The 24,138-nt window shown below is 42.5% G+C and overlaps 1 protein-coding gene across 3 annotated transcripts in view; it reads right to left on the bottom strand.

The window, feature by feature from the left end:
• The window catches only part of alpk1 (alpha-kinase 1), a 134,395-nt gene that overhangs the window by 23,520 nt on the left and 86,737 nt on the right, over positions 1-24,138 (bottom strand). For all 3 annotated transcript variants that reach the window (XR_013497815.1, XR_013497816.1, XM_078213651.1), the window contains exons 4-8: positions 13,875-14,073; positions 8,635-8,694; positions 6,217-6,303; positions 3,657-3,733; positions 3,219-3,314 (exon numbers count right to left, since the gene is read on the bottom strand). Coding sequence is in view for 1 of the 3 variants with exons in the window: in XM_078213651.1 (XP_078069777.1) it covers positions 3,219-3,314; positions 3,657-3,733; positions 6,217-6,303; positions 8,635-8,694; positions 13,875-14,073 (519 nt within the window). In the remaining 2 variants the exon portion in view is untranslated. The remainder of the gene's footprint in view (positions 1-3,218; positions 3,315-3,656; positions 3,734-6,216; positions 6,304-8,634; positions 8,695-13,874; positions 14,074-24,138) is intronic.

Genomic DNA, 24,138 nt, shown 5'->3' with positions numbered 1-24,138 from the left:
AGCTGCAGCAGAGCAGTCTACACATAGAAAGGGCTGAAGAGGGGCCATAGCGAGAACATCTGAGGAGGGTGATGATGAAGAAGATAAGGAGCAAGAGGAGGAGGCCCCTGCTCAGGCTTGTAGATCTGTCAGGGTGGAGGAGGGAGAGGGCAGCAATGACACATGAGCTGAGGGGCTGGCCCATTTAGCCATGGCTGATTCTTTGCAGGAGGGGTCATTGCCAGAAGCCTGCTAATCTAGAGTAGATACACCTCAGCTCCTGAAAGTTCACAATTAGCATCAGTCAGTCCCTGCTGAGCAGCTTCCACATAATAAAACTTTCACATGGAGGCCACACTCCCTCAGGGAAATGCCCATTCCCAACAAGAGAGAAACCAAACAGCAAATAATTAAAGTCAGTGCAGAAACATGGCTGAAACCATGACTCTTGGCTTCAACATCGTGCACAAACACACCTTGAGAAGTCCTTCATTACCTGGACCCTCCACATATCTGTTAGTGGCTGCTAATGAGCTGGCAAAGACCCCACCTCCCCCCCCCCCATTCTTCTAAACTCCAGCAAATATAATCCTAACCAACTCAATCTCTCCTCATACATCAGTCCCACCATCCCAGGAATCAGTCTGGTCAACCTTCTCTGCACTATCTCTATAGCCAGAACTTCCTTCCTCAGGTAAGGAGACCAAAACTGAATACAATATTCCAGGTGTGGCCTGACCAAGGCCCTGAACAATTGCAGCAAGACATCCTATACTCGAATCCTCTCGCATTGAAGGCCAACATGCCATATACCTTTACACCAGTTCTGGAGTGTGCATCATCTGCAACATGCGATGCTGCCAGAAAATTCTGTTCTCTTAGAAACCACAGCCTCTACCAAGTGGAAGACAAAAGCTTCCAATGCAGTGGGGAGACCACACAAGCATGCTTCCCTGGAGCAATCATGGCTTCTTCATATGCAGATCATTCACGTAGATGACTGTGTAACACTCACATGTGAATGACTGCCTTTGACACAGCACTCCTGCTTGAAGTGCAACTGCTAAATTCCATCTAATTTTAGAATGTGAAAATTGATCCTCTCTTGTCAATTGTTCATGGACAAGAGATGTTGTAGGGAGCCTATTGGTGTGCTTCAACCTTATCTGACAGTCTGGAGGAGGGAACAGTCTTCCATTGCCAGATATATATGGGTGCACCCTTGCTCCTGATGGCATCAATGAAACATGGACTTCAGCATGTAGTCTTCAATACCACTGGTAAGGACCTCATTCATTCTGTAAACATTCCCATTGAGGATTTTAGTTTACAAAAGTAGGCTGAGATATTTTTCATTGTGGTGATATTAATTTTAAAAGTGTGTAATTTTGGGTCCGTACAAAGTGATGTGTTACCACGGTGATTGAGGCAAGATGGTGCAGGGACCCGTTGGGGACCTACTTACAATTGTAGCCTTTGCAGGGCAGTCATTGTCACTGGCACCTGTCGAGCAGATGGGGGTTCTGACGAAGGGACCAGAGAGTTGAGGAAGATGAGGGTGCTGGATGCTCTCAGTACCTTCACACTCCTCAGTAACCTCCACAGCCCTGGGTTCACCTTCAGGTGGCTTAGTTGGTGCTGGCTGCTGGGACGTAGCAGTCGTCCATTCCAGCAACCGCTGCCAACAATGTGACCATCCTGTTAAAGGTATGCAACTTCTCATGTATTCCACGGATGTCAGCACTCGTGCTCTGAGCAATCCAGGTTGCTGAGTGAATCATGCACCCTTTGCAGGTGGTGACGCTGTTCTTGCATCCACTCTGAGTGATACTGCGTGTGTCTCTTCATGAGATTGGGATTCTCTCATGGTTGGAGATCATGCAGTTGAGCTCTTGAGGCAAGGTGGGGCTCATCACCACGATGGACTCTTCCACTTGTAGTGTGTGAGCTCACATTGTCTCAGGGAGCTCCACCAGATGTCCACACATCTGCAGCTGATGGTCCAAGTGACGCGCCCCAAAAGGTGACTCCTGAGGCTCCAACTTCCTGCACCCTGGAGCATCATCATGACTTCCTCCCTTCTCCAAGGGGGCTGAATATAGAAATCTCAGATGTTTCTGATTCTGACACCTCCTCCTGCGCTCTGGCACCTTCACCCTGCGCTACGGATACTACAGGTGCATTACATCCCTTCAAAGTGCCCATATCTTTATTGGCTAGTAAGATGTGATGCAGACCCCTCAGACATTCCTTCCTCCTCCTAAACACCTGAAAGATGAAATGATTTTGAGGCAGAGAGCTGAGTGAGTAGTGCTGAGATGTGTGTAAGACACAAAATGAGTTAATGACATATAGTCCTTGACATTGGAGAAGCACATTCTGATACATGCCACTGAGTTTAAGCATAATCGTGCTGCCCTTAGCATGCAACCTCAACTTCGCAATCCCTGTCCTGTCAACATCCCCTTGTGTTCCGTGAATTGACAGCATCAGTTCCACCACCACCACCAGGTTCCAAAGTGCTTTTAAATAGCTTCTAACACCAGCAATGGGCAGTTCTCCATCCCTAACAAATAGGCACCCTGGCCACCTCCATCGCTGTGTCAGAGGGGTTAATATCAGTGTCCTGATGCCTGTCAGGAAATCCAGCCTTTTCTCTTTGTGTTACACACAGACAAACAGCTCAGCAATTTCTATATCTGGGTGTGTTAGGCTCCTTTGTTTACTTTCATAATTCAGAAACACTGGAATTGGTACAGCTCCTGCTCTGCCCAAGACTGCAAGAAACTACAAAAGGTCATGAATGTAGCCCAATCCATCACGCAAACCAACCTCCCATCCATTGACTCCGTCTACACTTCCCGCTGCCTCAGAAAAGCAGCCAGCATAATCAAGGACCCCACGCACCCTGGACATTCTCTCTTCCACCTTCTTCCGTCGGGAAAAAGATACCAAACTCTGAGGTCACATAACAACTGACTCAAGAACGGCTTCTTCCCTGCTGTCATCAGACTTTTGAATGGATCCTACCTTTCATTAAGTTGCTCTTTCTCTACACCCTAACTATGACTGTAACACTACATTCTGCACTATCTCGTTTCCTTCTCTATGAACGGTATGCTTTGTCTTTTTAGCACGCAAGAAACAATACTTTTCACTGTATACTAATACATGTGACAATAATAAATCAAATCAAAAACTTAAGCTGTTAGAAGCATCAACAGTCAAATATACTTTACCAGGTCCATCTGAGGGTCATCCTTAAATCGAATGTAATCGTCATCACTCATTGAAACCAGCACATCAGCCAAAATGCCCAGTGAAGTGGAAATGCCCTAGAATTACAAACAATTGAACACAAATTGGTTTTAATTCCAATTAATAATAAAAATGTCATCCTTGTACATTTACTGTTTTTATCTCTATCCGTTTTTTCCAGCATTCAGTGTTTGCACGAACATCTATATCTGTCTCTGCACAACTTCAATCTTGGCAACATTGTGGCTGTTTTAATTTAATTAAAGGACGGAGGAGAAACCTTGTGTGCCAAACAGTGCAGGGTGAACCTACTTTTTCTTTACCTGCAACCTTTAACACTGCATTTCAGAAGAGCGGAAGGTTAAGAGGTGAAAATCTTCAGGGAAAATTAGAACAGGGAAAAAGAAATCAAAACAAACCTTTTTATCTGGCTGAGGAAGTTCATAAAATCCCACAATGGAAGCCCAGATCAACTCTGCAGCTTCATACCACAGTCCTAAAATTGATCAGGAAATAAAACAGCAACGTTAAGAGCTTTCCAGATCTTATTCTCTGAATATAGAATTCTATTGGCAGCTCAGCAGCCCATTGGACATATAGAATGGATCATGTGTCCAAAGAGTGTACGTTTTAGCCACAAAGATCACATTCAGGTATGTTTTCCCTTTCTGGGTCTAGGCATGTTAATAACTCTCTTTTCTTTGGATTTGCTAATGTGATCGCTCTATCATCACGTGTTTGCTCTACAATGTGAAATTCCACATGCTTTCTGTCTGAACCATTCTTTCATCTTCCTTGGTTTCATTGCAGTTAATATAGGTTCCAGATGGTTGCGGGGCCACTTGTTAATGTTTTAAATGCCCTCTTGGCTCGATGATATGATGTAAAAACGGCTTGATGTTTGAAATAGTTCAGGCCTTGATACAGCAATCTAGGCTATTAATATAAACTCACATTTATAAGGAAAGCACTATCGCATCCAGTCAAGAATGGTGGTGACCTACAATTAACAGGAGAAGGATGTTCCATCAACAATCCCATGCTCAAATAAGGCAGAGCCAGAATGAGTGCAAGGAACAAGATTGAAGCATTTACAAATGTCTTCAGACATAAGTGTAAAATAAATGACCCCATTGATTCTTTCCTCCCAGGTCTCTGCCTTAATAAATGCCACTACGAGCCAATTCAGGTCACTCCAAGAGCTAAATCTTACCCTGGGGTCAAGGTCCCCGCTTTTTGATGTAAAAGCCTACTCAAGCTTGTCCAATTCACGCGTAGCCAGTTGATGGGTGACATGGCGGCAGAGTGGTTTTAGCACTGCTAACTCACATCGCCAGGGTCCCAGGTTCAATTCTGGCCTTGGGTCACTGTCTGTGTGGAGTTTGCACATTCTCCCCAGGTCTGTGTGGGTTTCTTCAGGGTGCTTCGGTTTCCTCCCACACTCCAACGGTTTGCAGGTTAGGTTGACTGACCATGCTAAATTGACCCTGGTGTCAGGGGGATTGTTAGCTTTTGTTAGCTGGTGTCAGGGGGATTGTTAGGGGGACTGTACCTGCTACATAAAAAACATAATCTGCAGTGAATTCTGGAGTGTTGCTCTCCTGCCTCTGAGCCAGAGGTTCCAGATTCAAGTCTCACTCCAGAGCTTGATGGGGAAGAAAAGTGCATTCATAACACAGTCAAATCTGTAAATCCTTCTAACATACACCAATGACAGGTGGTAAAAGTGTGAGGGGTTCCTGGTCAAGCATGTGAGGGAAATAAATTGGAGCCTCTACCATCACTATCCATGGATCCAGATTGCAATGTGCACGTGTAAGTGTATATTGGCACAGCAACGCAGACTCTTTGGAGGGGTTGGTTGTCTCAGCTGACTGGGCAGCCGGTCCGAATCAAATTGGTGCCAGCAGCATGGGGTTCATTCCCTGTTCTGTCTGGGGTGGATTTGTGTCCTGTCTCCTTCCCAAAGTGGCTTTTGCTACCAAATAAACCTGTTGGACTTTAACCTGGTGTTGTGAGACTTCTTACTGTGTCGGGGGATTAGCAGGGTATATGCGTGGGCTAACGGGATAGGGCCTGGGTGGGATTGTTGTTGGTGCAGACTCGACGGGCTGAATGGCCTCCTTCTGTCGTGTAGGAATTCTATGATGGCTGTCAGGTTTTAATTAGCTTATGTGGGGCCACCTTCCCTCTTCCAAGAGAAAGTCCTGACTCAGAGAGCTGCTGTGAATGAACTGACTGGCAGCTAGTTCTTTTGTTTCAGCAGCGCCATTGGGAGGGGTGGCCACTGCTGGGACTGTAGCACTCCCCAAGCAAGGTATTCAGCGATTCTTATCCACACTGGTTGGGATTTCTTGGTCCCACTGCAGTGGATGTGGTGGGCCAGCCAAAATCCCATTGACTTAGGTGGCACCAGTAAATCCCAATGACAGATGGTACTGGAACATTCCGGCAATTGTTATTAACTGACAATGTGAAAGATTTCCAGCTGGAGTTATCCAAGAATGATGAATTGATTACAGTCAGTTACTGCCCTTGAAGCCTCCTTTCAACCATCAGTAATGTGATGAAGGAGTTTATCAACAATGCCATCAAGCGGCCAATACTCAGTGGCTTTCAGTATTATCACAGCCTTGAACCTGACGTTGATAAAAGACCCTCATACCAGAGGAGAGGTATCTGCACTCAGCATCAAGGCAACTTATGACTGATTATGGCCTGAAGGAGCCCTGGCAAGACTGATGTCAACTATGGGTTCATGGCACCTACTTTCCAGTGGAATGTAATACCACATACAAAGAAGATGGACATAATTGTGGCCCAGACATGATAGCTCCATGACCTCTGTTATAAGATGCAGAACTGAATAAGTAAGACACTTAGCAACTGGAAATGGAAAGCTCCAAATAAAACAAACTGAACATAACACAACATTATTTAACATGGTAACAGATGCCTTAAATCCATCTTTAATCTTACCAAGTTTCTGTAGTATCTGTCCCCTTATCTGAATACTGACAGCCTGCACCAGAACTCGGTCACTCTTTTTCTCATAGACCCAAGTGCCTGCATGTGACAAGAAATAATGAAAGAATCAACAGAAGGAGTAAAATCAAATTGTATGTATTAATCCTGTTATAGGATTACGATCTGCTAGGTGCTCTGCACTTTCCAAACATTTATAGTGTATTTCTTCACCTTCCTCTTGAATTATCTGCCTGAAGGCAGATCCAACCCACAATGCTGTAATCTCCACCATGGCTCGGGGAAGGAGACAGGACACAAATCCACCCCAGACAGAACAGGGAATGAACCCCATGCTGCTGGCACCAATTTGATTCGGACCGGCTGTCCAGTCAGCTGAGACAACCAACCCCTCCAAAGAGTCTGAGTTGCTGTGCCAATATACACTTACACATGCACATTGCAATCTGGATCCATGGATAGTGATGGTAGAGGCTCCAATTTATTTCCATCACATGCTTGACCAGGAACCCCTCACACTTTTACCACCTGTCATTGGTGTATGTTAGAAGGATTTACAGATTTGACTGTGTTATGAATGCACTTTTCTTCCCCATCAAGCTCTGGAGTGAGACTTGAACCTGGAACCTCTGGCTCAGAGGCAGGAGAGCAACACTCCAGAATTCACTGCAGCTTATGGTTTTTATGGAGCAGGTACAGCATTTATCCTGGTCCAGTCTCCAGTTAGTCAAATTTTATTTAGGGGCAACACCAGGGGATACACAACTGCATCCTCAGACCATTACCTTGAATGAAATCAACAAGAGGGAAGTTCATGATGATGAAGAGCAAAAGTCAATGTAAAAAACATTCCAGCATGGTATAAAATGGGACGTTGAATCACTACCCATTTTGGGCTACTGTTGAAGTTGAATTTCACACCAATGAAGTCAGTACTATTCTGTTTGTGGTACTTTATTGAAGACCAACAAGGAAAACAATTTAGTGCATGCATGTTGGAAGTTTGGAAATCAGACTAGATGTCAGTTCCAGCTGTGGGATTCTTTGTTTTGACTGTAGGATGGATCTATTATATGGGAAGATAAAGAAGGATTCCTGTCTTTTTACAATCATTTGCGGTACTGGAGAGGGTCAGACAATTGTTTAAGAATCTGTAAAGGTTGCTTGTGGTTGATGCTCCACTTCTCCCTTTGTAAATGTGACTTTGCGTAAAAGATGTGGGATGGGAAGGAGGAACCATTGTGTCAATATGGTGTCCATTGATGAGTGGGAAAGAGTTATAAAACTCCACAGCAATTTCAGAAGACAAATGCCCATTTTTCATTCACGGTGCCAAAAATAAACATCTATCTTGACAAGAGTCGCCTACCTCTTTGAGGCAGGGAGTACAGCAACAGGAGCTCTGGAAACTAAAGTGATTGGTGTATTTGGGGGAAGTTTGTTCTTGAACGAATGCACAGGTCTCTGACATTTGTGTGCAAACAATTTACTTCAGTGCATTTGCATTACGTGTACAATAGTTCACCATATAGTAGGAAGGAGTTAGAGGAACAAAAAGGGTGTGGAAGTACAGAGTGAACCGAGGATATTTAAGTCAATAGCTCTACCAAAGAGCTAGCACAGACACCTTGGGCTCAATGGCCTGCTCTTGCGCTTTACCATTCTATCATTCTCGGGTTCCCGATGCATTCTGGTATAATCACCTGAAAAGTCATGCAGGTAAATTCAACTGCAGTGTTTTCCAGGCACACGATGGAAGTGGGGGAGGTTGTGGGCAGATGGGGAATTAGCAGCTGTTTGTTAAACACAGGAAAGTCGCCTCTATATACAAATCACAGCCATTATATTTCACAAGCACCAAAATAAACAAAAAACTACCAATAGCGTCACAAATAATGAAAGAAGTTTATAGGTAAACAAATCTGGAGCTCAGCTACCTCTTGGGGTGGGCCTTCATTGCTGGAAATCAAGCAGGGTCAAGACTCTAGACATGGGGTAGTTGGAAGAATCATTTATAGGAAATATACTGCTCGAGGGACTGAAATGATGAGATTATTTGCTGCACTGAGGAATATTCATGATGAATAAAGTCTCAATGTTTTCCTCATTTTACCTTAGTATTACCTTAATGTCTCGTAATCATTATCTTAAATTTTTATTAAGTTGTGATCGCTATTGCCGATATGTTCCCCATATGTTAATTGCTCTATTGTGCTCTAGCTCACTTCCCATTAGTTGATGCAGCAGTGATTCCTCTTCAGTTAAATCCAGCAGAATGCGGATAGGCTTATTGAGGCAGTGAGTTGAAATTACCTGGAAGGATAACTAAAAATTCCCAAAGCCAAAATGAAAATAGAATTCATATATTCGTGCCAATATAAAACGCATATGCATACTGAAGTAATCACTAACCTGTTGCCCCACTGTTATTTATGAGGCTGCTCAGGATGTATTCAGCTTTCAGAAGTTTGCCTGTCAACATTAAAAGAAGAATGCAACTCAATTTAAGAAGAATTAACAATGCAATATTTCTGTGCAATCATCTCTTTTTAGATGATAGTATTTCGGTGATTATGGTGAAGAAAGGGACACAATTGCTTTGTACAGCTTTCTATGGAGTGTGCTGGCTTCCTACTGCTGAAACATTGCTAATGTATGGGATAGAAATTTGTCTAGGGAGTGGTGCATTGGAACTGTGTATAGCAAGCAGCAAGTACAATACTGCCCGTTTGTGATGTTACCTGAGATAAATTTCCATCTCTGCCTTTTGAATCTTCATTATAACATTTCTTCTCTTTCTAGCTTACATCAAAGGTAACAAGATAATATTGATCATTCAGACATTTTATCTCAACCATACAGAAGCCTTGCAATTTGCCACACAGAAATATCTTTTAAATAGTGCTTAGGTTTTCACCTTCATTTTCCTACTTGGAAGCCATTTCATAGGTTGACTGATTTTTGAACAAAAAATTCTCTGATGTTGGCTCTCAAGTTTTCTTTCACAACTTTGATTCTAAGTTCCCTTGTTCAATTGTTGAGGTTCATCTTTAAGTAATATACTAAATTCTTCATTTCTGTACCATGTAGTAAGTCACGTTTGTGTCACTTCCATTCAAAGCAGAAGAGCCCAAGTTTTTATATTCTTTCCTTTCATGTGAGGGATCATCCCTATGCTTCTTATTGTACTGCCTCAGTATTGTTTTTACTGCTCAACATTGCATTGTTTCCTTTGTGTCTTTGCAACAAAAACTGGAAACTATGTCCAGAGTAGTGCAGATTATACAGTTTTTAACCTGATAAAGGGTGGCAGGGTGGCACAGTGGTTAGTGCAGCTGCCTCACAGCACCAGGGACCTGAGTTCAATTCCAGCCTTGGGTGACTGTGTGGAGTTTGCACGTTCTTCCCGTGTCTGCGTGGATTTCCTGCGGACGCTCCGGTTTCTTCCCACAGTCCAAAGATGTGCAGGTTAGGTGGATTGGCCATGCTAAATTGCCCCTTTGTGTCCAAAGATGTGCAGGTTAGGGGGATTAGTGGGGTAAAATTGTGGGGTTATGGGAAAGGGGCTGGGTGGGATCATCTGTCAGAGAGTCAGTGCAGACCCGATGGGCTGAATAGCCTCCTTCTGCACTGTAGGGATTCTATGATTCTATGAACTTCAACTTAGTGATTTAGCAAAATGATCCAGAATCCAACTTTCTTTGTTAAGTACTGCGGTACAGTGAGCAGACCCATTGAGTGCCAATGGTCTCTTTAAGTTAATACATCATCAAGTTCAACATCATTGATAGGATTATCAGATTGCATGTTGGTAATAAGAACTTGCCTGGTTTTCTCATTTTAAATTAATGGATAAAAACAGTTCTCCTGCAGCTATGTGAACCTTCGTGCTGATTTTGCCTTGTTATGCCTCTAGTCATAATACTCCCTTTATGTTTTTTTCACTTTCTAAAATGGTTAGAATCATAGAATCATAGACTACCTACAGTGCAGAAGGAGGCCATTCAGCCCATTGAACCTGCACCAACAACAATCCCACCCAGGCGCTATCGCTATAACCCTACATGTTTACCCTGCTAATCCCCCTAACTGGGGGATTTACCCTGCTAATCCCCCTAACTGGAAGATCCTGCTGGCTGGAAGGGCAGGAAAATTTCAGCAATTGATTGTCAATAGCTGAGGCTCCAGTGCTAATCCTTGCAGCACTCCACCAGTTGCAGGCTGCCAATATGGAAATGCTCTGTTTACTCCAACTCTCCGTTTCCTGTCTGTTACCTAATTCTCCATCAAAGCTAATATATTACACTTAACTCCAAGAGCCCTTATCTTGCATATTAGCCTTTTATATGGTACATGATCGAATGTCTTTTGGAAATCCAAGTGCACCTACCTGCTTCCTTTATATACCCTCCTAGTTGCATTCTCAAAAACCACTAATAAATTTGTTATTCACACTGTCAGAAGTGTTATATTTTGGGTGAGATGGTAAATCTATGCTTTGTCTGCCCTCACAATAGGATGTAAAAGATTCCATAACACCACGTTGAAGAAGAGCATGGGAGTTCTTCTTAGTACCTGGCCAATACTTATCTCGCACCTTAAATCTGATCAGATCAAACACGGATTATCTACCAAATATCTCATTGCTGGTTGTGTGAGCTTGCTTTGTAAAAATCGGCTGCTGTACTTGCATTGCAACAGTGATTGTACTTCACTGGCTGGAAAAACTTTGAAATCTCCTGAAGTTGTGAAAACTGTTACATAAATGCAAGTACTTCTTTCTTTACTAATTATGAACAATACTTCTATTTATAACACTGTGAGATATTGAAACATTCCAAAGCGGAGGAGTAAAAGTTGTTATGGAGGTAAGTTTCCTTTGGTCTTCCATTGCACCATGCCCTGGCTGAGATAATGAATCATAGAATCCTACAGTGCAGAAGGAGGCCATTCAGCCCCTCAAGTGTGCACTGACCACAATCCCACCAGGCCCTATCCCCATAACCCCATGTATTTACCCTGCTAATCCCCCTGACACTAAGGGGCAATTTAGCATGGCTAATCCACCTAATCTGCACATGTTTGGACTGTGGGAGGAAACCGGAGCACCCGGAGGAAACCCACACAACAATAAGCAAACTCCGCACAGACAGTGACCCAAGCCGGGAATCGAACCCAGGTACCTAGCGCTGTGAGGCAGCAGTGCTAACCACTGTGCCACCGTGGGCCTGTAGAATGTAGCCGAACCTTTTACCAGTGCCGCTCTCTCCAGAAGCTATTAGGAGGTCACTGTAACTTCCTGTTTCATCCATGTTGCAGCTCTCAAAGGGGTAAAAAGTTAAAAATAGCAAGGGTCCAATGGTAGCTGTTCCACTTCAGATAATTGAGCACAACATCCAGACTCGTGATTTGAGGTTAACCTTGAAAAGGACAGGCTGTGTAGGCACCAGGTTGGATGTTTGGGACTCCCGCATGCTGTGGAATTTTGCTTTGACAAGATCCTCACCCAGAAGTCAGTCAGATTGACAGGAGAGTAAGGAATGTCCCCTTAAAAATGTAGTTGTGTACGGCCAGTGTTCTCAGTACACAGTCCCTTTAATTTTTATTTTGATGACCTCAGACTGGCAGTAATTATCGCAGAACAAGGCTTGCGCCATATCTTATCTTCTTGTGCGCGCATGCAACTTAGCAGAAACATTGACAGGCTGCACTCTAGAGGAAATTGAAGTGGAAAGTACATTGCCTTGTGCTGCTAGTAAGAGCGTCCGGGGTCTAATCTCTGATCTTGGCGGAGACTGGGAGGAGTCAATCCCTAGGAAAGTTCAATCCCCAAAATCTGGAGTTTCATTCCCCAATACAGATGGGACGGAGCTCTGATCAGGGGATGTTGGACAGCAGTTCGGGGGAGGGGGCAGTGCTTACCTTCTCCTTGAATCTATCCTCATCTCCATTCAGCTGCCAGGTTTTCCACAACCTGGGAAACCTAGCTCGCCAAGCTTAAAACTGCAAGGTGTGTTAAATCAGAGGCTTCCAAGCCCATTCAAATATTTAATGGGAGTAAGTTGCACTGTAGGGATTGTATGTTTCCAAGTTAGCTGTTTAGCCCTATATCACCCCCATTAAACCTGGGAGTGAGCATGTCAGAGGCAGGTTGGTGTCGGGTTTAAGAATTTAAAAGTTTTGACATTACACTGGATCCTAACCAAGAAACCTTTTGCGGGGAGCTATGGTGCTAACCGCTAGAACTGATGGGAATGCTGCATTAGTGGAAATGCTGTCTTTTGGGTGAGATATCAAACCAAAGATCTGTTTGACCTCTCATGTGGACATAAAAGAACCCAGGGTACTGTTTCAAAGAAAAACATTGTTCTTCCTAGACCTAGCCAATATTCATCTCTTTACCAACACATGAACACATAGCTGTTTGTGGAACTTTACTGCAGTGTTTCCTTTCCTATATTACAACAGTGACTAAACTTCAAAAGTACTTCATTGATTGTAAAGCATCTTAGAATGGCCTTTGGTCATGAAAGGTGCTATATAAATGCAAGTTTTTTGTTCTTTGATTATCCAAGAGCAGGTAAGACATCCCAAGTCACAAGCAAAGCTGCAAAATAAAATACCTGTGGAGTGAAATCACAATGTGTAATGTTACAATATTTACACTTAACGTGTTTTTGTGACATTTATTGGTCCTCTAATGCGGATTACAATTTTTATTGAACTAAAAATGAATGTCTCAGTTAAAATAGTGGGAAAAGAAATTCCATCTGAATTATTAGCACATTCAAACATTAATATCATACAAGAGGACTTTGTTTTCCTGAAAAGGATGACAAGATTCCAAATTTACTGCTTTGAAAAGTGAGACCGCATGGTTTTGAATGATTCATTGTGCATTCCATTTGCTATCCAATTTTGTTTCAATTTCCTCTGCACTACTTTGATAATCTTTATTTCCTATACTATTTTTCCCAGTAAGTATAACACAAATTGAATGGATCCCTAACAACCACCTTCCATTGTGGTGTTTAAGTAGCCGTTTACCTGGCTTTAGCTTTAACAAAGGCAGTCCAAAAATCAGAAGAATTGTTTCAGTAATGATAGCGTATACTTCGCAATTTAGTAGTTTATAGAGACAACAAAGCAATGGGCACTTTCTGCAATTCAGGTAACTGCGCAGTGTGATAAAACGTATTGGGTTGCTTCAATCAGCCAGCAGCTGTATTGTTTGTATAGTCAAGTGGCCTTGCTGAAAAAAGTGAATTTGATGAAAGAGATAGGGAAAAACTGACAGAATACTAATCTGTTTTATTAAACTCTTGATCAGAAGTATAGCAATTCAGGCATCTCGTTTGAAATCGCAGGGTACATTTGTGAGGGAACAAAGCCACCAATTAGTATTTTCCACACCCATTCACAATCACTCTACCCTTTTGGCTCAAAATCCTTTTCTTTCTGGGCCTTTGTGCCTGTTCAAAGGGTCAGCAGTGGGTTTGAAAAGATGGCACTATGCTCAGTGGAATGACATTCTCTTCCCCGCTCTCCCCTCCCCATCTCAAATAGAACAAAATGTCCTCTTGATTAGTCAAGTACTTGTTAATTGGAGTTTTGCCACGGAAACGGAGAAAGATCAACAGGAGTTACGTCACCTGAATTTACAGAGACTCGGGCCTGGCGAACAACCACCTGTGGCGCGATTGGTATTTCGAGGCGACGCTTATGCAGGCCCTTGGCAACCTGCAGAAGTTTGCTGGATGCATCGACCCAGTATAGAAACCTGTCAATCAAAAAGACTGTGGCAGCTGCAGATGCATAGTCACCAACAGAGACGGAGGCTTTCAGAAAGACCTGTGGAGAGAAAATTTGCTTTAAATAAAATATATCTACATTGCCGATCAGTAGAAAATAAAAAAGTTAATAAGTCCAGTCATCAGCTCTGTACACACAAGAAAGCAAAACCTTCACCGCTGTGCTTGTAATGAATTATAGATTTATCTGAACGGTGGGATGACTTGCCCTAATTAGCATGGTAGCAAAGAGCTATTGAGAAAAAGCTTTTAAGACACAAGAGATCCTGTCACAATGTTAGAAAAGATTAACGACAGAACACATACAATATCTGGAACATAATACGATACAATATTTATTGGAATGCCATCCACTGTCGCTCCCCACCCAACAGAACAAAATGCAGTATCAATAATTCAAATTTAGCTTCAGAAAGAGGAAGAAACATTAAAAGTTTCATCGGTGATAATTTTCTGCAATACTATAACCCCGGCTATATTATGAAGAAATTACTCCTCATATATCTCTCCCGCTTTTCATCTCCATTCAAAAATGTTTAACAGATGCCTGATCCAGTATCATCCATGTTATGCTGTCGTCAAAATCAATGAGATAATAGGGGCTTAAATCAACAACCGGTTTTCCGTTTGATTCTGTTTTCAGTGCTGTTTGGACTATCTGGGCTGTGAATTACTATTCTGACTGATTCTCAGGTGAACAGTGCACAGTTCAATGATCAGTCGTGGTGGCAACATCCAAAATGAGACCTACAGAACCAAAACATATTGATCGTTATTTGCATTTATTTTAAATAGCCTGGGGATGACTACCTTCAACCAAGTCAACAAACAATTGTAGGGCAGAGGAGGGTTAGAATAGGGACAAGGCAGACCTTTGGATAACTTTTGCATTTCAGACAATGATTTGAATAATTCTGATAACTACTTCTGAATATCTGAGTAAAAATGTACTTGGTTCAATGGTCAGGCTTTTATTATCCAGTTCAGTTTATGATCACTGTCACACATTCCGGTGAAGAACTGGACAATTGGTAACCTGAACTTTTTGCTGATTTTAGAGCCACTTTTGGGCAAAATATATCAGACACTATAATATAAAAATAAATATAGGAGAGCTTTTTCATTCACTGCCTGACTTATGCTTCGAGCCCAAAGAAGTAGGGGAGATCCTAAATGAATACTTTGCGTCGGTATTCACAAAGGAGAGGGATGTGTTGACCGGGAGTGTCTCGGAGGGGAATGTTGACCTGTTCGCGAAAATCTCCATTACAAGGGAGGAAGTGTTAGGTTTTTTAGGGAATATAAAGACTGACAAATCCCCAGGGCCTGATGGAATCTATCCAAGGCTGCTCAGGGAGACGAGAGATGAAATCGCTGGGCCTCTGACGCAAATCTTTGTCTCGTCACTGGACACAGGTGAGGTCCCAGAGGATTGGAGGATAGCTAATGTGGTCCCGTTATTTAAGAAGGGTAGGAAGGATAACCCGGGAAATTATAGGCTGGTGAGCTTGATGTCTGTGGTTGGGAAGTTGTTGGAGAGGATTCTTAGAGATAGGATGTATACGCATTTAGAAAGGAATAAACTCATTAATGATAGTCAGCATGGTTTTGTGAGAGGGAGGTCATGCCTCACTAACCTGGTGGAGTTTTTTGAAGAAGTGACTAGAATGGTTGACGAGGGAAGGGCCGTGGATGTCGTCTATATGGACTTTAGTAAAGCGTTTGACAAAGTCCCTCATGGTAGGTTGGTGCAAAAGGTTGGACCTCATGGGATAAAGGGGGAGGTGGCTAGATGGGTGGAGAACTGGCTTGGTCACAGAAGACAGAGGGTGATAGTGGAAGGGTTTTTTTCCGGCTGGATGCCTGTGACTAGTGGTGTTCCGCAGGGCTCTGTATTGGGACCTCTGCTGTTTGTGATTTATATAAACGATCTGGAAGAAGGTGTAACTGGGGTGATCAGTAAGTTTGTGGACGACACGAAAATGGCTGGACTTGCAGATGGTGAGGAACATTGTCAGAGGCTACAGAAGGATATAGATAGACTGTAAATTTGGGCAAAGAAATGGCAGATGGAGTTCAATCCAGACAAATGCGAAGTGATGCATTTTGGTAGAACTAACGTAGTGGGGAGCTATACGATAAATGGCAGAACCATAAAGGGTGTAGATATGCAGAGGGACCTGGGTGTGCAAGTCCACAGATCCTTGAAGGTGACATCACAGGTGGAGAAGATAGTGAATAAAGCATATGGCATGCTTGCCTTTATAGGATGGGGCATAGAGTATAAAAGTTGGGGTCTGATGTTGCAGTTGTATAGAACATTGGTTCGGCTGCATTTGGAATACTGCGCCCAGTTCTGGTCGCCACATTACCGGAAGGACGTGGAGGCTTTAGAGAGAGTGCAGAGGAGGTTTACCAGGATGTTGCCTGGTATGGAAGGGCTTAGTTATGAGGAGAGATTGGGTAAACTGGGGTTGTTCTCACTGGAAAGACGGAGGATGAGGGGTGACCTAATAGAGGTGTATAAAATTATGAAAGGCATAGATAGGGTGAACGGTGGGAAGCTTTTTCCCAGGTCGGTGGTCATCACATTCATGAGGGGTCATAGGTTCAAGCTGAGGGAGGGGAGGTTTAACACGGATATCAGAAGGACGTATTTTACACAGAGGGTGGTGGGGGCCTGGAATGCGCTGCCGGGCAAGGTGGTGGAGGCGGACACACTGGGAACGTTTAAGACTTATCTCGATAGCCACATGAATGGAGTGGGAATGGAGGGATACAAAAGAATGGTCTAGTTTGGACCAGGGAGCGGCGCGGGCTTGGAGGGCCGAAGGGCCCGTTCCTGTGCTGTATTGTTCTTTGTTCTTTGTTTAGGAGTTATGCTACATAGAATTTTTACACTTTGTTATAAATCCCATGAAGACCAAAAAACCAAAAGGACCAAATTTACCAAAGGACCCCAACGAGAAAACCAATTTACAAGATTTCACCTTTTATAACTTTTACTTTAGTTTTGATCAAAGATCATTGGCCTGAAATGTTGGGCGAGATTCTCCAGCCTCCCAGCCACATGTTTCCTGCCGGCGGGAGGTGGCACATTGTTTGCTAGTGGCAGGATTCTCTGGTTCCACTGCTGTGGAATTCCCATTGACATCACCCAACGCCGGTGGATCCCTGCGAATCGCGCTGGCATGAACGGCTGGAAAATTCCAGCCATTAACTCTGTTTCTCTCCATAGATGCTGCCTGGCCTGCTGAGTATTTCTATCATTTTTTGTTTTTATGTATAATAGGTGGAGTTGTCATTATCGAGTGTCCTCAGATGATGTAGATCACCACGCTTATGCAGAACAATCTTTAGTGTGATGGAGAGTATTCAGCTTGCAGAGTTTATCTGAATGTTATTAGTGAGTCATCATTTCTTTATGGAAATGCATGGCAAAGAAAAATCATTGGCATTAGCAACGAAACAATTTCCTGCAAAGTAATTACCTAGAACTGACGCGATCAATCTAACCATGTTTGTGGGCGGCACGGTAGCACAGTGGTTAGCACTGCTGCTTCACAGCTCCAGGAACCTGGGTTCAAATCCCGCCTCGGGTCGCTGTCTGTGTGGAGTTTGCACATTCTCCCTGTGTCTGCGTGGGTTTCCTCCGGGTGCTCCGGTTTTCTCCCACAGCCCAAAGATGTGCGGGCTAGGTTGATTGGCCATTCTAAATTGCCCCTTAGTGTCTCTGGATGCATAGGTTAGAGAGATTAGTGGGTAAAATATGTAGGGGTATGGGGGTAGGGCCTGGGTGGGATTGTGGTTGGTGCAGACTCGATGGGCCGAATGGCCTCTTTCTGCACTGTAGGATTCTATGACTATATTCTATGTTGGATGCAGATGATCTTTGTTTTGCTGCTGAAAGCTCAAGTTTTGGTAAGATCAGAATAACTGAGCAAAACCTTAGCTGGTTGACACAATACCCGAGGACAAATTCAGCTAAGAGGTAATTCAGTGCATTCCATCTTAAGTGTAGAGACACTAAACATGAATTAGATATTGTGCTACTTGATCATTGTTTCAACCCTGTCTATCTTGGTGTGACACTGGACTACACTTTGAATAGCAAGAGACCCAGTTTCAAGACATAAGCTAAAGTTGGATCAAAGCTAAAGGAATAACATCCAATGAAACCTAGTTAGCACTGCCTCAGACACTATTTGGAGTACAACGCTAGCATTCTGTAGGATGTGCTTGCCCAATATGGGAACACTCCACCCATGTGGGGCAGCACGGTGGCACAGTTGTTAGCACTGCTGCCTCACAGTGCCAGGGACCCGGATTCGATTCCAGCCTTAGTGGGTGACTGTCTGTGTGGAGTTTGCACATTCTCCCCGTGTCTGCATGGGTTTCCTCCCACAGTCCAAAGATGTGCAGTTTAAGTGGATTGGCCATAATAAATGCATGGGATTATGGGGTTAGGGCGGGGAAGTGGGCCTAGGTATAGTGCTCCTTCAGAGGGTTGGTGCAGACTTGATGGGCCGAATGGTCTCCATCTGCACTGTAGAAATTCTATGAAATGTAAAGAAATTGAACTCATTTTTAATGCCTTCTTCCATTTCATTAGTGGCTTCCTTAAACTTACTAAGACTGCTACCTACATTTGTGTATAACACCTCCAGAGATACTGAGGGTAATCATAGCCAGAGCCAAATGAAACAGACAAGCTATCATTCCTCGCCATCTATTGTTCTATGACTTTTCTGTCCAGTGTACTGTGTGATGTCAAGACACAGCCTTCTGCACATCATCAATCCTCTGAACTCCAGTGTGAAACACTGGAGAATTATTGCTTAGAGAACACATCAGTAAAATAAGGCACAACATCTGTGTATCAAACCTGCTGAGCATATCTCTGGAGTAACCTCCTGACTGAGCCAGTCTGACAAACCTTCGCAACTTACACACTCGTGCTAGTTAATCAAAGGTTGTGACGCAGAAATGAAGTTCCAATGACAATAACTCAGTGATGCGCAACAGTGATGATGAGTTGCAAAAGATGGACATCTACTCTGCTGCCAACTCTTGTTGAGTTTTGTAACGTTATGAAATACAATGATAATGATAAGATGCAGTGACAACTTATATTTATATAGCATCTTTAATGCAATGTAACATCCTGATATGGTTCATAGGAGTATTATAATATAAATTCTGACACATAAAGTGATATTAGCTCAAAAAAAAAAGAAAACCCTGGTCAGAGTGATAGATTCTAAGGAGTGTGTCTTAAAAGAAGAAAGCAAGGCAGAGAAGTGGAATGGTTTCGGGAGAGTACTCCAGAGCCGGGGGCCTAGGAAACAGAAGACAGGGCCACCAATGGGAGAGCAGTTAAACTTGGGAATGCACCAAAGGCCAGGATAACATAGTGCAGGTATCACAGAGGGTTGTGAGGCTGGAGGAGATTACAGAGATAGGGAGGCATGAGTCAACAGAGGGATTTGAAAACAAGGATGATAATTGTAAAATCAAGATGTTGCTTGATCGGGAGCCAGTGTAGGTTAGCGAGCACAGGGTTGGAATGACAACGGGACTTGCTGTGCACTAAGACACAGGCTGCAAAAACTTTGGATGCCCTCGAGTTTATGCAGAGTGGAATATGGGAGTCAGCTGGGAGCACATTGGAATAGTCGGGTCTGGACATAACAAAGGCATGAATGAGGGATTCAGCAACAGATGAACAAAGGCAAAGTAAAGTGATGTTACTGAGGTGGAAATAGACAGTCATTGTGACGGCATGAATATTCTTTTAAAAATTATTTATTAATCACAAGCCACATTAACGCTGCAATGAAGTCACTGCGAAAATCCCCTAGTCGCCACACTCCAGCACCTGTTTGGGTACACTGAATTTAGCATGGCCAATGCACCTAACCAGCACATCTTTCAGACTGATGAAGGAACCTGGAGCACCCAGAGGAAACCCATGCAGGCATGGGGCGAACGTAGAGACTCTGCACAGACAGTGATCCAAGCCGGGAATCGAACCCGGGTCCTTGGCACTGTGAGGCAGCAGTGCTAACCACCATGCCACAGTCAAATAATGGCCCTCTGGTGATTCAGCAACCGTGAAGAAGTCAAGGTGGTGAGGTAGAGTGTCTTCAGCACACATGTGAAAACTGTGCCTTCACTCCTTGGGGAACAGCAGAGGCAAGGGTATGGGATCAGGAAGAGAAGCCATGGTAAATGATTCTTTGGTTGTGATTAGATAGATAATCATTAAACCAGGTGAAAGCAGTCCCACCAAGCTCGACGACAGTGGAGAGGTGTTGGAGGAGGATGGTGTGATTAGCCCTGTTGAAGGCTGCAGGTAGATTGAGAAGGATAAGGGGGGAAAGATTACCTTTGTATCTGTCATATGTGATACACTTTGGAGAGCTGTTTCGGCACTGCGGCAGGGACAGAAGCCTGATTGGATGGATTCAAGTATGGAGCTGTGAATAAGATGGATTTGGGAAGCAACAACCTGTTAAAGGACTTTGAATACAAAAGGGACGCTGGAGATGGGAAAGGATAGTGCAGTTAATGCTTGGTGTTTTTTGAAGAGTTGGATGACAATGACAGATTTAAAGGAAAAAGAGAAAACACTTGAAGAGAGGGAACTATTTACAAATTTGGCTAATTTGAGGGCCAGGAGATCAGCAGTTTAGTAGGGACAGGATTGAGGTAGCAGGAGGTGGGTCTCATGGGAAAGGTGAGCTCAGATAGAGCAAAAGACGGGGGAACTGGAGAAAGATATGAGTGCAGGACTAGGATAGGGGAGTGGTAAAGGAAGTTTGGCCAGGTGGACTAGCAGAAGGGAGGCACAGGACAGAGACAGTTAGTCAGATTGTCTCGAATTTGGTGACAAAGATGTCCGTGGGCTCCTTGTAGTTGTCGGAGAGGGCAGCGGAGGGGTCAGGGGAAAAGTGTTTAAGAGGAAGGTCTGCAGTAGAGAAAAAAAACAGAGTTATCTTTAGTGAACAGTTTTAGCAGATGAGAGAAGACCCCATAATGTTTTAAGTGGTCCAGCCAGTTCTGACAGTGGCTGGTTAAGCAAGTTGTCCGCCATATTCTTTCAATTTTGCAAATAAGAGAGTGCAACTGAGGATCGTCCCAGGGTGAGAAAGAATAATGGTTTAACTGTGGTCTCGGACATCAAAGGTACAATAGCTAGCCTTGTGGCAGGGAAAAATGAGAAGATAGGATATGATGAATGCATTGGAAGTCAGGTAGGTTTTTTAAGGGTGGGAAATCTATCTGCCTGATTACTAACTGGCCAATTACGATGAAAATCTGCCCCATTGAGTGCTGCCGATTCAAAATTTTATACTATAAAGTCTCCTTAAATTGGCCCTTACAATAAGAAGCCAAATTCACAAATTTTCAGAATTTTTATGTGGTTAATGTTTTGTAACAAACAGGCTTATTATTGAATGTGAGAAATGATGACAGTAGATGGTGTCATGTGGAGAATGCTGCTTTGGGGTTATATGTAGGTTACGGAAACATCAGCATTACCTTTTACATGGTAATTGATACCATGTAACTGAAATTCTATACAGAGATGATTTGTTAGAAAGCCATTGTCCCACTCTGTTTAATAGTGTATACTGTTATCCACGTGTTACCTCTCACCCTTTTACACACTCACAATCAAAATGTTTAATAGTCTAATCAATGAAACAAAGTCAAAGGCAATCTTAGCTGTACACAGGTTAAGAGTTGAAGCAGCCACAAAGAAGAATAATACATAATTAGGTGTGAAATTGACAGTGAAAGATTAACATCCTTATTTGATCTAGGTTTGGAATATACATGCTTTTCTAAATTACTAATAAAGCAAGCTAAACAATGCAAGACATAAATAAAAATATAAATAGCCCTTCAAATTCAGCTGCCTGTGACAAAAGTAAACTCCACACAGTAAATACGATAATTACTTTATATCTTCATTGAATCATTTGGAAATGCCCTTGTTCCTACTTTGTTCACTGCACCCCATGCCTGTCTCTTTTAAGCTATTGTGTCATTCCTCCTTCCTTTGGTCCATGTGAATAACCCCTTCGTTAAACTTCACTCCACCACTGGTCCCCACTGGCAGATACCCTTTAGCTCAATTACTAATTTTAGCTAAGAATTCGTTACTGCTGCAAACACTTTTACATGAATTTTACTTTACGCCTTGCCTCACCCAAACATTTTATTTATCACCCAAGCATTGATTGAAGATTTTCTATTACTGTAAATCAAAAATGATGTTATATAAGTTGATGCATATTATTCTCTAAAACAATAAACTTACTGGTATAGTTTATCTGAAGAAATATTGCCAGATAACATTTGGTTTTAATCATTAATAAATCCTAAATGTTTATTTTATTCTGCTCTCTATCAGAGACATGGATATGTTGATCAATTAATAGCCTGAAGTCTTCCTTGAGAATGTGTTTTAATTGCAAAATGTTGTTCTCTGTTGCAACAGGCTTATTTTTCCATTGATACTATTGAGTCTTAAAACTAAAGTTAGAAGCAGGTGAATATCCATATTGAATGAAAATAATTTTTCATACAATCTGCTTGACAGGAAATTACTATTTTTTATCTGTCTCGTAGCCAGTAATGTATCCTTTAGACTACCAGCAGATTCCCTGGGACAAGCTTATTTGTTTGTTTTTGCCTTACATGCTGTGAATGAAATAAAAACTACAAAAATCTACAATAATAAAACTCATCAAAATTGCAGAATGTTTCAAACCAGTGTTAACTCTAAACTACAAAAGTAAAGTTATAAAAATATATTTTTTTAAAATGTAAACAATTCAATTTTGCTTTGCTGTCCCTATTTAGCCCCATTCTCTCTTTTGCTATTGAGCCTGATTGTGCTTTTAAATCAAATTTTAAATTTATAAACTTGATAAAATAACTTGTACTTCTTCAAAAAATCTAATCTCTTAATCTTCAACGATCTCATCTGTGTCGTATTTAAGACTAAATATCCTCATACAAAATATCACACTGGCTGAAAGTTGTTAAATACCTATTTTTGAGCCAATCAAAAGCCTCGAATGTAATCAATGGATTGGCTGTACCGCATATCCATTTTTTTCATATCAATTTTTGGAAATGTTCTTCCTGCTAAAATCCGCCAGTGCCAAGACAAATCAACCCATCTAGACAACTGGATGAGCTAATAATCTTTCTCTGTTAGAATTCTTTGTTGGTCCCTGGAAATATCCATTTCAGGCAACTAGCATAGAGCAGATACACTGCAATGATAGCCAATTGGGCATCATTTTCTGTACAGAATGCAATCTTCCTTGATTAGTTGCAAAGGATTTCTTTACTTCCCTAAATGGTATAAATTCCAATACACCACTCTTCGTGTAGACTAAATATGCATTACATTCTACAATGAAAAGTACACATTTCCAAAATCTACCTCCTTAAAATTAAAGAAGCAGGATTGTGTTTTCTTGAATATAAAATATTAAGTGGTGATCGAATTAAGATGATGAAAGGATTTGATAGCATAAATAGAAACTATTTCATCTACTCAGGCAGTCCAGGACTCACATTCATTAACTCTGTCTACACTTCCCGCTGCCTCAGAAAAGCAGCCAGCATAATTAAGGACCCCACGCACCCTGGACATTCTCTCTTCCACCTTCTTCCGTCGGGTAATAGATACAAAAGTCTGAGGGCACATATCAACCAACACAAGAACAGTTTCTTCCCTGCTGTCATCAGACTTTTAAATGGACCTACCCTGCATTAAGTTGATCTTTCTCGACACCCGAGCTATAACTGTAACACTACATTCTGCACTCTCTCGTTTCCTTCTCTATGAACGGTATGCTTTCTCTGTATTGCGCACAAGAAACAATACTTTTCACTGTATGCTAACATGTGACAGCAATAAATCAAATCAGATCAGGACAAAGTGGCTCACTGTAATTCTAAAACTAAAGCTAGATGATTAATATCAGGAACATTTCTTCACACAGAGAGTAGTGGAAATCTAGAACCTTTTCCTCCACACATCTATTCAACTGAAAATTTTAAGTCTGGGATGGATAGA

The sequence above is a fragment of the Mustelus asterias genome, chromosome 1 (genome assembly GCF_964213995.1).
Source record: "Mustelus asterias chromosome 1, sMusAst1.hap1.1, whole genome shotgun sequence".
Taxonomy (NCBI): domain Eukaryota; kingdom Metazoa; phylum Chordata; class Chondrichthyes; order Carcharhiniformes; family Triakidae; genus Mustelus; species Mustelus asterias.
This window is presented reverse-complemented; position numbering and strand designations above follow the sequence as displayed.